At 58.9% G+C, this 13,145-nt stretch overlaps 2 protein-coding genes across 3 annotated transcripts in view; one reads left to right on the top strand and one right to left on the bottom strand.

The window, feature by feature from the left end:
• The window catches only part of PDE6B (phosphodiesterase 6B), a 38,821-nt gene extending 33,865 nt beyond the window's left edge, over positions 1-4,956 (top strand). The window contains exons 14-19 of the mRNA XM_058430111.1: positions 21-151; positions 357-653; positions 965-1,039; positions 2,246-2,329; positions 3,511-3,664; positions 4,883-4,956. Of these exons, the coding sequence (XP_058286094.1) occupies positions 21-151; positions 357-653; positions 965-1,039; positions 2,246-2,329; positions 3,511-3,664; positions 4,883-4,944 (803 nt within the window). The 3' untranslated portion in view covers positions 4,945-4,956. The remainder of the gene's footprint in view (positions 1-20; positions 152-356; positions 654-964; positions 1,040-2,245; positions 2,330-3,510; positions 3,665-4,882) is intronic.
• Positions 4,957-7,572: 2,616 nt separating this feature from the next.
• Positions 7,573-11,710, bottom strand: ATP5ME (ATP synthase membrane subunit e). 2 transcript variants are annotated; one of them, XM_032135390.3, is made up of 4 exons: positions 9,640-9,807; positions 9,340-9,394; positions 8,734-8,832; positions 7,573-7,660 (listed from the first exon to the last, which is right to left on the bottom strand). In XM_032135390.3, exons 1-4 carry the CDS (start codon positions 9,766-9,768, stop codon positions 7,635-7,637), a joined length of 309 nt encoding a protein of 102 aa, XP_031991281.1. In that variant the 5' UTR covers positions 9,769-9,807; the 3' UTR covers positions 7,573-7,634. The 2 variants fall into 2 exon arrangements, with proteins under 2 accessions (XP_031991281.1, XP_058286191.1); XM_058430208.1 differs by lacking the exon at positions 9,340-9,394 and having other exon boundaries at positions 9,640-11,710.
• Positions 11,711-13,145: the final 1,435 nt, after the last annotated feature.

The raw sequence follows: 13,145 nt of genomic DNA, 5'->3' as shown, positions 1-13,145 counted from the left end.
AACCCTGCAGCCCTCCCCAGACGCTCTGGAGCAGAAGAGCCAGTGGCGGCAGCTCGTCGAGGCCTGTGAAACAAATGCGCCGTCCTTATTTCCCCCCAGCTCTCAGGGAGATGGTGCAGAGCTGGGGAGCACACAGGCACTGCCTCGGTCTGTAGCCCTTGGCAGTAACTCACTTCATTTTGACCTTCCATTTTTTCACCTGTAAAATGGTGATTCACAACCAGCCCCTCCCCAGGCTGGTCCCAAGGACCCAGTAAGAAAATACACGTAAACCCAGCACTTGGGAGGCCGAGGGGAGTGGATCACCTGAGGTCAGGAGTTCGAGATCAGCCTGGCCAACATGGTGAAACCCCGTGTCTTCTAAAAATACAAAAATTAGCCGGGCGTGGTGGCGGACGCCTGTAATCCCAGCTACTCAGGAGGCTGAGGCACAAGAATCGGGAGGCAGAGGTTGCAGTGAGCTGAGATTGCGCCATTGCACTCCAGCCCGGGCAACAGAGCAAGACTCCATCTCAAAAAAGAAAATATATATAAACCACCTGCCCTCAGGAGACGCTCATCAGCACTCGTGCCTGGTTTGTGTCTGCAGGGCCATGATGATGACAGCCTGCGATCTGTCTGCCATCACCAAGCCCTGGGAAGTCCAGAGCAAGGTTAGAACAGAGGGCCCTCCAGACCCAGTCAGTGCCGCTCAGCACAGGGGACTGCCGGGCGGGCGGGAGCCTCGGATGGCGACGGACCATTGTTTGCAAGGAGCTCTGAGGGCCACCTCCTCCGGGCCAGGCCAGCGTGGCAAGGGTGGGGGTGCTGCAGTGTGCCTGCATGGCCCAACCTGAGCCCTGTGTGGTGGGGACCCCGGGGGTCTGGGGCAGAGAAGACCAAGGCTCAGAGCCTCACGGGGCGGGCCCAGGCCCTTCCGCATGGGCTCAGAGCTCCACAGACAGCTGCCTTCTTGTGCCTCCAGGTCGCACTTCTCGTGGCTGCTGAGTTCTGGGAGCAAGGTGACTTGGAAAGGACAGTCTTGGATCAGCAGCCCATTGTGAGTGCTGCTTCTGGAACCTTCCACTCCTGAAACGGGCATTAGAGACCCCTCTTGGTCCTCAGGAGCCTCAGGTCCTGGCTTGGTGTCAGGCAGGGGGTTCTGAGGTCCTGGGGTCTTTATCTCACTTTGTGGGGTCATGTGACATGCGTGTGGGTGGCTCGGATCTGGGTACAACTGTGGCTTGGGTGATGCTTATGCAGAGGTGACGTCGTTGGCACTGGAGGAACCAGGGCCACCGGCTCATCACCAAGAGCCTCTGGGTCCAGGCAGCTCTGCAGGTGAACCCCAGCGGGGTCGCGAGCTGTGCCCCAAGAGAGCCCTGGGGAGGGTTCTGGGGCAGAGAACGCATGGGGGGCATCCCGGGCCCACACCGTGGTATGATGGACAATGCCGGGGTCCTCAGGTCAGCAGCAGGGTCTAAATACCTGCTGGCAGCAGGAGAGGCGCCAGCAAATGGGAGAGGCAGGATAGGCGCCAGGAACAGGAGAGGCAGGGCTGCCCCAGCCCCACGTGGACCAGATGGGAGCTGTGCTTTCTCACACACCTGCTCCGGTGGGTGGCGAGGGGCTGTCTGGAGCCTGCAGTGGAGAGGGCTTAGGCCAGGTGCAGCCTCGGCAGGAAAGGGGGCCTTGGTTGGTCAGCAAAGCCCCAGGGGGGAAGGACAGGTAGCAGGTCCATCCCCCGGGCCCGGCCTCTAGAGTCCTGCGTGGTTCACCCTCCACGGGGAGGCTGTGAGGGGACTGACAGATAGCCCAGGGCACTCGGGGTCTGACACTAGAAACAGCTCCAGAGCACATCTGTGTCTGCCCCAGGAGAGTGCACGGCGAGGTCCTGGTCAGCAGAGTGTCTGGGCAGCACAGCCCAGCCTGGCTCAGCACTGTGTACAGCGCCATCCCCCTCCCCGCCTCTCCCCAGCTGCAGGAAGGGTCGCCAGAGCCAAGAGGGGGCTGCCCTCAGGGGACCACGGGCTGGAGCCAACAGCAGCTGTGGGAAGGAGCTGCCCACGGTTCCTAGGAGCTGTGGAGCAGCTGGCCGAGGGGGAGGGTGTCAGCTTCCCCTCCCGAGAGCCAGTTTCTGTCGGGCAGCCTCCGTCACAGGCTGTGTCTCCATGAGCACATCTGAGTCACGGGGTCAGGGGGCTGGGCAGGGCCCGAGGAGCTGCCTCCCCGTCACTGTTCCCCCGCCCTCTGTTCCTCCCACCAGCCTATGATGGACCGGAACAAGGCTGCCGAGCTCCCCAAGCTGCAAGTGGGCTTCATCGACTTCGTGTGCACATTCGTGTACAAGGCGCGTGGTTCACGGGTGTTCCAAGCTGACTGGGGCAGGGTGTCTGGGAGCAGGCAAGGGGGCGCGGGCTGGAGTCGCGTGGACTCACACGGGCCCGGCGTGTCCTCGCTGGAGCAGGGATGCCAGTGCCGGCTTCATGCCGCTCTCGAGTGGGGCAAATGGGGAGGAACATCAGTTTCCGTACCCCCACAGGTGCCCCGGCCCATCCTCACCCTGCTGTGCCCCTGGAAGCTCTGAGCCCTTCCCCAGCCCAGAATGTCCTCTGCTAGCCTCCAGGCCCCCCCAGAAGTTCCCCGTCCGTGTCCCTGCCGTGGCCAGCACACTGTTTTGGGGGCCCTGGCTGCAGCTCTGTGGGTTCCTTTGTTCCATGTTTGTGAACCCTCGCGGTGGGGCTGGGTGGCTGGGTCGGCCTGTCTGCTGGGTGCCCGCCCACAGTGGCATTTGGAACAGCAGAAGGAGCCACATCCCTTTCAATCTGCCACAGTCCGATGCCAGTTGAGTCTCCGAGGACACAAGGCGGGCACTGAGGGGGAGACTCGCTGGGGCAGGGGTCTGACCGTGGGGCCCGTGTGATGCCCATAAGAACCAGCTGCCTCCGGCCGCTCTCCCTGATGATGGAATCCACGCCCCAAGGAGGATGCCATGGGTTCCACTTGAAGTTGTCCCAGAGTGGGCCGTGCCCACTCCCCGCCCCGTGTCACCCACCCCGTGTCATCAGTGCTGGGGAGAAGCTGGGACAAGGGAGGATATTTGGGCCTGAAGTGGCCACAGGTCGCGGCCCCACTGCAGGTGCCCCCCACTGCCTTCCCCACCCCGCCACACTCCATGTGTGCTGTGCTTGCATGACGTGTGCCGTGTGTGTGTGTGGGAGGGATGGGAGAAGGCACTGCAGGGCCTGCTGTCCGCCTGCCCCCACCCCCTGAGCTGTTCTGCTCTTTCTTGGGTTCCTCTCCCTACAACGCTGCACCCTAAGCATTCACACCCTAAAGCTCCCAGCTTTAATGTCACCAACACAGGCCCCGAGGTTTCTCCCTTCATAGGGCTCTGCTGGGAAGGTGCCCCCTCTGTGGTGCTCCCTCCTCCTGCCAGGGCGTTCCCCTACGAGGGGGATGAGCTGGGGAAGAGCTATCTTACTCTGGCAGGCAGGACAGGACTCACAGTGACTTCTCGCCTCCCCTCAGGAGTTCTCTCGTTTCCACGAAGAGATCCTGCCCATGTTTGATCGACTGCAGAACAATAGGAAGGAGTGGAAGGCGCTGGCTGATGAGTATGAGGCCAAAGTGAAGGCTCTGGAGGAGAAGAAGAAGGAGGAGGAGAGGGTGGCGGTCAAGAAAGGTCTGGCTCTGTGTGGCCTGCGGGGCAGGGACTCGGTGACGCTCCCAAGGCAAAATGAAAAGACAGGGCACAGAGCAGACTTAGAATGGAGAAAAGCAGCAGCCCCGAGGGGGACAGGGCCGTAGTGCAGGGAGAGAGGCCACGGCAGGGGAGGGTGGCAGCTGGCTCCACCTCGGTAGCAAACCCGGACTGAAAAATTTTCTCCGTGCCTAGCCAGTGAACCCCATTTTTCACTAAAGAAGTAACCATATGTTATGTCCTTTATAAAGGACTTAGTTGTAACAAGTCAGCACACCCCCAAGTTCAAACCCCAAAGGCATCGTGGTCTTGCCATTTGCCCACGCTTGGCTACCTTAGCTCTGAGGTTTGGCTTGCTATTCCCGCCTCTCCCAGTATCCCATGCTACTCCTGCTGTGCCATGCTATTTATTCCCACTACCCCATGCTAGTCCCCTACCCCATGCTGCTCCCACTACCCCATGCTATTCCCCTACCCCCTACCCCATGCTGCTCCCACTACCCCATGCTATTCCCCTACCCCATACTATTCCAGCTACCCCATACTATTCCAGCTACTCCATGGTATTCCTGCTATGCCTTGCTATTCCCACCATGCCGTGCTATTTATTCCTACCACCCCATGCTATTCCCCTACCCCATGCTATTCCAGCTGTCCCATGCTATCCCCACTATCCCATGCTATTCCCACTATGCCATGCTATTTATTCCCCTACCCCATGCTATTCCCCTATCTCATGCTATTCCACTATCCCATGCTATTTCACTATCCCATGGTATTCTATCTCATGCTTCCCATTATCCCATGCTATTCCCCTACCCCATGCTATTCCAGCTGTCCCATGCTATCCCCACTATCCCATGCTATTCCCACTATGCCATGCTATTTATTCCCCTACCCCATGCTATTCCCCTATCTCGTGCTATTCCCCTACCCCATGCTATTCCCGCTATCCTATGCTACATAAACAAGGCGACTTCAGGACTATGGAAGGCCGGGATGAGCATAATGAGGGCACAGTGTCAATAGGGGCTAAAGCACTAAGAAAGGCTCAGCCTGGCTAATCGGCTTGGGCTGGTCACAGACCCAGGCGCTGTCCTTCCTCCTGCAGGGGTTGGTAGAGGTCACACCAGGCAGGAGGGAAGGAATAGGGCTGGTGTGCACAGGTGGTTCCACTCACCAGCTTGTCTTCTCTTGCAGTAGGCACAGAAATTTGCAATGGTGGCCCAGCACCCAAGTCTTCAACCTGCTGTGTCCTGTGAGCACTGGTCCCGTGGGGACCCCATGGCTCCCTCAATCTTCACCCACTAGGATTTGGGTTCTGCCTGTGGCCATTTGCTACAAGAGGTTAGGAAGCCCAAGAAAATGACTGAAGATCATCCTGGATTTTTTTTTTTTTTTTTTGAGACGGAGTCTTGCTCTGTCACCCAGGCTGGAGTGCAGTGGCGCGATCTCGGCTCACTGCAAGCTCCGCCTCCCAGGTTCACGCCATTCTCCTGCCTCAGCCTGAGTAGCTGGGACTACAGGCGCCCGCCACCATGCCCGGCTAATTTTTTGTATTTTTTTTTTTTTTAGTAGAGACGGGGTTTCACCGTGGTCTCGATCTCCTGACCTCGTGATCCGCCCACCTCGGCCTCCCAAAGTGCTGGGATTACAAGCATGAGCCACCACGCCCAGCCCATCCTGGATATTTTATTTATTTATTTATTTATTTTTTGAGATGGAGTCTTGCTCTGTCACCCAGGCTGGAGTGCCGTGGCACGATCTCAGCTCACTGCAACCTCCACCTCCCAGGTTCAAACGATTCTCGTGCCTCAGCCTCCCCAATAGCTGGGACTACAGACGCCCACCACCACACATGGCTAATTTTTGTATTTTCAGTACAGACAGGGTTTCACCGTATTGGGCAGGCTGGTGTCGAACTCCTGACCTCAGGTGATCACCCCCACCTCAGCTTCCTGAAGTGCTGGGATTACAGGCATGAGCCACCACGCCCAGCCTGTTTTTATAAACTGAAGCCAACTGTGAATAAACCGTAGCCTACATTACTCATCCGTTTTTGGATAGTTACCACTGGGAGACCTTTGAAAAGGGTCCGTGAACTCTGAAATCACTGAGAACATTTGCAGCCACACATGTACATATGTGTATACAGGTAGACAGACGGACACAGAGAGGCCGTTTCTCATCCGGCTTAGGAAAACACACATGCTCAGGAATTCAGAATAAAATAAACAGAAAACTACTTGCCCATTATTTGTGGTAAAATGATAGCAGAAGCCACACTACATTTGAACCATCAGAAAATTCTGCCAGAAAGGTCACGGCCACAAGTAGAGCGGCCCCCCAACTTCAGTGGTCTGAGCGGAAATGATCTGTAACGAACACCATGCAGTGGCTCTGATGGCCCCAGACGGCGCCAGGAGGGCAGGGCGGGGCTGGATGCCGATGCCCGTGCACCCCCATGATTAAATATTGGTGAGCCTGGAGTAAAGGACAGAGGCAAAGAAATGGATTTCCCAGCTGAAATGGGTATTATGTTACATTCAGGATGTTCAACTCATGATGGGAGCTCCAAAGCATTTGCTCCCAACACTCGATGACACTTAACTAGATGGGATCATTGGGGTGGGCGTGGGAGAGCAGCAGACATGCCCAGCACAGCCATAGACCTGCAGGAAGGGGGTGCTGGGTTGTTTGAGACAGTCTCACTCTGTCACCCAGCCTGGAGTGTAGTGGTGTGATCTTGGCTCCGTGCAACCTCCACCTTCCAGGTTCAAGTAATTCTCCTGCCTCAACCTCCTGAGTAGCTGAGATTACAGGCACCTATCACCACAACCAGCTAATTTTTGTACTTTTAGTAAAGACAAGGTTTCGCCATGTTGGCCAGGCTGGTCTTGAACTCCTGACCTCAAGTGATCCGCCCACCTCGGCCTCCCAAAGTGCTGGGATTACAGGTGTGAACCACTGTGCCCAGCTTCTCATCTCACTGGTCAGAGACCCTGGTATCCAGAGCCTGGGACTGGGATGGGGGGCTCTTAAGAGGTTCTGAGGGATCCTGCAAACAGCCCCTCTGGACGCCAGGACAGGATGTGAAAACATCTTGCTCACTCAAACCTCACCTTAACCAAATGTCCTGAAAAACTTGTAGACTGCTTCTCCCTTTGGCCTTATATTTGCAAATGAACTCATTTTACAAACTGGGGCTCCAAGCCTAGATTTGCTCAAGGCACGTAACTGGGAAATAGCAAATTCAATCTGTCCATTGCAAACCACCAGGCCAAGGGTTAGGGTTGTTGGCAAGCTCACAGCCAGGAGGGGCGAGAAGCCCAGGAAGCCTCCTGCTGGGGAGGGACGTCACTCAGGCACCACAGGACCACCTCCCTGCACAACTCACACAGCACTCAGGCCGTGCTCAGGAGGTTACATCACCGGACTTTTAGTCCCAAGTCTGACCTGGCCACCTCCTGGGATCAAAGGGAGGATTTGTGAAGTGGCAGGTGGGAGCGAGGGGTTATTGTGGAGGACCCAGCTTCCCAACTGTAAGGGCGTCAGTCAGTGCCCACCCCTCCCCATCCAGGGGTCTGGGCTGCTGACAGCAGCAGCCTAGAACTCAGAATCAAGACAACCCCAGTACTCATGAGGCCCCCAGCTGACTGACTCCATTACAGACACCCTTTGGGGCTCCCCACCTGGATGCCCCAGACAGAACAGGCAGCATGCATCTGTCCTTCCCATTGGATTTATATGATGCATTCTGGGTCTGTGAATGGTGACGTGGATTCTTTTGAAACCCCCTCCCTGTCTTCTACCTCATGTGAACTGGGAGGTGGACAGAACTTCAACCTAAGAATTCGACAACCAGCAACAGCAAATGAGAAGGAGCTGGATCACACAACACAGGAAGCTTTATTCATCTGCTGCTGCTCCAAAGAGAGGGTCGCAGGGTCACTCACTTTAATATGCTGTCATCTTGGGCTGGAAGGTTAGAAGAAAAGCACATGTTACTACATTCAGGCAACCTAAAGACCATTTCAGCTTCCCAGTTGTTTTGATTTTTTGTTTTGAGACGGAGTCTCGCTCTGTCACCCAATGGCGCAATCTCAGCTCACTGCAACCTCTGCATCCCAGGTTAAAGCGATTCTCCCACCTCAGCCTCCTGAGTAGCTGGGATTACATGCACCCGCCATCATGCCTGGCTAATTTTTTTTAGCAAAGTTTCACTTTGCTGCCCAGGCTGGAGTGCAGTGGCGTGATCTCAGCTCACTGCAACCTCCGCCTCCCGGGTTCAAGCAATTCTCATGCCTCAGCTTTCTGAGTAGCTGGGATTACAGGTGCCTGCCACCATGCCCGGATGATTTTTTGTATTTTAGTAGAAATGGGGTTTCACCATCTTGCCCAGGCTGGTTTCAAACTCCAGAGTTCAGGCAATCTGCCTGTCTCAGCCTCCCAGAGTGCTAGGATTACAGGCATGAACCACTGCACCGGGCCATGCCCGGGTGATTTTTGTAGAGACAGGGTTGCACCATGTTGGTCAGGATGGTCTTGAACTCCTGACCTCAGGTGATCTGCCCACCTCGGCCTCCCAAAGTGCTAGGATACAGGCATGAGCCACCACGCCTGGCCAGCTCCCCCATTTTTAAACAATCTGCATCTACTTAGCTCTGCTTAAATGTCCTCCTCCGGCCGGGCGCGGTGGCTCACGCTTGTAATCCCAGCACTTTGGGAGGCCGAGGCGGGCGGATCACGAGGTCAGGAGATCGAGACCACGGTGAAACCCCATCTCTACCAAAAATACAAAAAATTAGCCGGGCGTGGTGGCGGGCGCCTGTAGTCCCAGCTACTCAGAGAGGCTGAGGCAGGAGAATGGCGTGAACCCGGGAGGCAGAGCTTGCAGTGAGCCGAGATCGCGTCACTGCACTCCAGCCTGGGCGACAGAGCAAGACTCCGTCTCAAAAAAAAAAAAAAAAAAAAAAAATGTCCTCCTCCATTTTCCTTATCCCGGCACAAACCTGGGAGGGACAATCTATAAGAGCCAGTGTCACTCGTACCTTCTGCCAATTCTCTGGCAATCCGTTTCAGTTCATCCTGCTTCTTCTTCTCCTCTGCTGCTATCCTCCTCTCCTCTTCTGCCCGAGGTTTTAGGTAATCTGTTTGGCGGAATGCAGGAGAATAAAATTCACTGGAAATGCTGCACAAAAGGAACTGAGTCCACAGGTGAAGGTATCTTCAGCGACGCTGTAAACCAGACGCACCTGCTGTCCCCTCTCTTTATGTTAATGCGAGTCAACGCCTGACCTTCACCCTGAAGAGTCCAACCCAGAGGCTACAGGGTCCCTGCTGCCCACCCACTCACGCACTGGCTCACTCGTCCTCCGCGAACAGGGACTGCCTCCCGTCAGACCTCAGCACTCCCAACACCCACTTAGCACCCGTTTTCACCAAGAAGCCGTTTTCGAGTCCCCCGCCCGGGCCTCAGAAGCCTGAGCTTTGGGTGAGCTGATTCCACTCTTGGGGTCACGCTCGGTGGAGGACACGGTCCTGCAGCCTCGCATGCGTCCCAGCCCCCCTTCCAGAGCTGGAGTTCTCCAAATAGCACAGGAATTCCACGGGAAAGCCGAGCAGACCCCGCCCCGGCCCCGCCCGCGGTCACTCACTGTAGCGCGTGGCTCCGTAGGCCACACCGAGGAACAGGGCGGAGTAGCGGCCGAGCTGCGAGAAAGGTTGGTCAGAGGCGGCGCGAAACGGGGCTCGCGGGACGGGGGTCGCGGGAGGAGAGGGGGTGGGGTCGCTGGGCAGAGGTCGCAGGAGGGGTGGGGGTCCGGTCGCCGGGCGAAGGTCGCCGGGCGAGGATCATGGGGGCGGGGGCCGGGGGTCGCGGTCCGCGGGGTCGGAGCTGCGGGGCGGGACACGGGGGAGCCCAGAGCACTGGGCGGCGGCTGCAAAGCCTGGATCACCTTGATAAGCGGAGAGACTTCCACCGGCGGCACCATCTTGTCCCTGACCTCCCCACCGGAAGCACAACCTGCAGACCGAGGAGGATGCCGCACAAGCCCGCAAAGCCTTGGAGGCAAAGGCGGACGCATGCGCCGCCAGCGGCGAGAGGGCGGGGAGAAGGTGGGGGGCCGCCCCCTGGCGGCCAGAGGTTGACTGCGCGCCCCCGCGCGGCGGTGACGTCACGTGAGGCGCACGCGCACAAAGGCTGGGGAGTGCGCGGAGGACCATGGGCTGCGCCTGCGCAGTTGCTGTGTGAGGCGGGGTCTGCGCCGAGTGGGCGGGGGGTTTCCTTTCCCCGCAGGGCTGGGCGTCCGCTGTCTCCCCGCGCTGCTGCAGAGGCCCCGCCGTCCGCGTCCTGGCCGTGTGTCCACACCCCAGACTGCGGACCGGGGCGCACTCTGTCTTCTTCGCGGAGCGTCGGAGGCCTGAGGTCAGGGCGGCTCGGGCGGGTCCAGCCCCGCGGACCGCGCCCACCCGAGGGTGGCCTGGGCAGGGACCTGGGGGTCCTGGGAGCGGAGTGTGAGCCGAGTGCAGGTGGCTCCCCGGGCAGGTCCTTCCCCTAAAAGGCAGTAGTGTCTGTCGCCGGCTGGGCCGCGTTGGATTCCGCGGCCCGCGGGAGCATGGTCTCCAGGCCCCTCTTCCTGCGGCTGCTCTGCCTGGGAGCACCGGGCGCCCTTCGCCCCGGAGCTGGAGCTTCCTCACCCCAGGATGCCCCATCACTTCTGTCCTGAGGAGGGGCTGGAATCTTCTTGGGAAGACCAGGGACAGAGGCTGCCCCCTGGGTCTCCCGACTCCAGCCCTCAGGACTCCACGGCTCCAAGGGCTCGCCCCGGCCCAGGCTTGGGGACCACTGAGCCCCACACTGGTCTTTGCTGGCCTCTGTCCACCTCCCAGTAGCTGTGTGTCTCCCATAGCTGCCCAGAGATCGGCCTGCGGTGCCCATGCAGCCTCCCTGCTGTGCCCGAGGTGCTGACCCGCCAGCCCCATGGACACCAGGCCTGGAGTCCAGGCAGGAGCCTGACCCCTCCCACATTCTGGGTCTTCCTGGCGGCAGCCATGCTGCCAGTGCTGGGCCACCCGCGGGCCCCCTTTGGCCCCATGCAGTAGTGACGCAAGGCCTCCTGTGTCCCCTCTCCTGGCCCTGCACTGCTACGGGCGGAAGCAACTGGAGAACTATGGCTCGGGCCTCGCTAAGGTGCAGCATCACAAACTCCAGGACTCCTGAAGCGAGCATGGGGACGACCCGCGATCCTGGCTGCCTGGGCTGCCTGTCTGGGCCTAAGTCGCCTCTGCCCCCTCTCCTGGCTTGCTCTGGGGTCCAGGGCCTGGGCCTCTCTGGTGGAGAAACTAGGAAGTCACTGGGCTTTGTTTCCTGGGCTGGGTATACCAAGGCCAATCATACAGGGCAGGGGTCCCCAACCCCCAGGCGCGGACCAGTACCAGCTTGTGGCCCGTTAGGAACCGGGCAGCACAGGACGAGGTGAGGGAGCATTGAGGGAGCATGATCGCCCAAGCTCTACCTACTTTCAGATCAGCCTGGGCATCAGATTCCCATAGGAGCGCGAACCCTACTGTGAGCTGTGCACTTGGATCTGGGTTGCACTCTCCTTGTGAGAATTTAATGCCCGATGAACTGAGGTGGAATAGTTTCATCCCAAAACCTTCCTCCCCAATACGGAATAATTGTCCTCCATGAAACCTGTCCCAGGTGCCAAAAAGGTTGGGGACTTGCTGTAGGGCCACCCTGATCTTTTCTCCAGCTTCTGTGAGGTTGACTGGCAGCCCCTGAGGACTCCTGCCTGAGGCCTCTGCCTGAAACCCTGTCCTCAGGGGGCCAGAAGCAAACTCCAGCCCTCCCCAGGCCTACTGCACGCTGAGGAAGCCGCAGGTGCACACTGGATCCACGAGGCACAGAACCATCCTGGCCCTCGGCAAGCCCCCTCTTCCACCAGGGCAGACGGCCTCAGGTGACAGTGGGTTTTCCCTTCACTGGATTTTAAAATAAACCAGACTCTTCAGCAACTCCTGCTTCCAGAATCAAAAATAAGTGTCTCTGGGGCCCAAGGTGGGGAGTGAGGGGGACATACCAGCAGCTTCCACCAGAGGTGGGGCAGGGCAGGGCACCAGCAGAGAAAACAGGCGGGCAAACACACACCGCCTGGGGAAGACCCCCTGAAGCCGATGGAGACTTGCCTTTGCTCAGGGCCTTTCTTGAGAGCATAGTGGTGGGAGGGTCCCACCTGGCTCAGCACACCACCCTCGGGGCCGCCCGCGGGGGCCTCTGCAGCTGTCAGGTCAGCTGTGGGTGCAGAAGCCGATACTCCCCCGGCTCAGGCTCTGCTGCTATCTTTAGCACTGTGCTCAGACTCCAGTGGCCTGGGAACCCTCTGCAGGGGGCTCTGCAGCACTTCTCACAATCCCGGTGGCCTTGGGGGGCCTCCCAACCATGCTTCCCCCCTCGCTGTGGTTCCCATTCCTGCAGCCCAGCAGTGCCCCTTCAGGGTCACACCCAGACCCCCCTGGACTGGCAGCAGGGGATGACCTGGCTCTTGCTCCTAGCCCCAGGTTCCCACATCTGGTCACCTGGCCCCTTGCAGTTGGCCCTAGGTCCCTCCTGGGCAGGTCATGCCTCCCAGGATCCTCGACCTCAGGCGTCCGTGCTTCGTAGAGGCCGCTGGACCTGGGGATGGCACCAGGCAGCATCTCAGGAGACGCCAACTGTGACCATGTGTCCCTCGGGGGGTAGGACCTCTGCTCAAGAGACGTGCAAGTGGCACCTGTCTTTTTAGCTTTGCAGACACGGTGGCGCCGCCAGGGGATTCCACCCGCTATTGTGGCTGCATGCACTCCCACCCCTGCCCCTGCAGCACCGAGGGGCAGGCACCCTGGGTCCTGTTACCTGCTGCCTCCCACCCAGACGCAGGCCTGGGGGGCTCCAAAAGCTTGTTCTCCATTCAACCTGTAGGCCTCCTCCTTGATCCTGCTTGGCCTGCAGACCCTCCCCTCACCCCTTGAACCAGGGCATCTGGATTCTGACTGTGGTGGCCTCTGATGTCTGGCACCACCAACAGACCCTGGGCCAGGTCCCTTCCCCAGACTCTGCCCCTGAGGCCATGGAATAGTGGGGAAGACCCGGCTCAGGGCCCTGGAGTCCCCCCCCCCAGCCCATCTGAGCGACTTGGCCATCTCTATGGCTCCTCCAACCCAGAAATGTCATCACCCATGGGCCAGGCAAGGCTCCCAGCCATGAGGTCAGACGGGGTGGTCCCAGGGCCAAGGCTATGGACTGACTTTTCTGTCACCAAGGCAGGGAGGGGCGTGGACACCCCTGACAGACAGAGTGTGCTTGGCAGAAGCCTGGTGACTAGCTGCAGTCGCCCACAGCAGCTTTGTGCAAATCTAGAAAAAGTGCCCCTTCCTCTGGCTCCTGCAGTTCCAGGGTGCCCAGGCCCCCAGCCAAGAGCGT

This window comes from Hylobates moloch, unplaced genomic scaffold (assembly GCF_009828535.3).
Source record: "Hylobates moloch isolate HMO894 unplaced genomic scaffold, HMol_V3 SCAFFOLD_17, whole genome shotgun sequence".
Classification (NCBI taxonomy): Eukaryota; Metazoa; Chordata; class Mammalia; order Primates; family Hylobatidae; genus Hylobates; species Hylobates moloch.
This window is presented reverse-complemented; position numbering and strand designations above follow the sequence as displayed.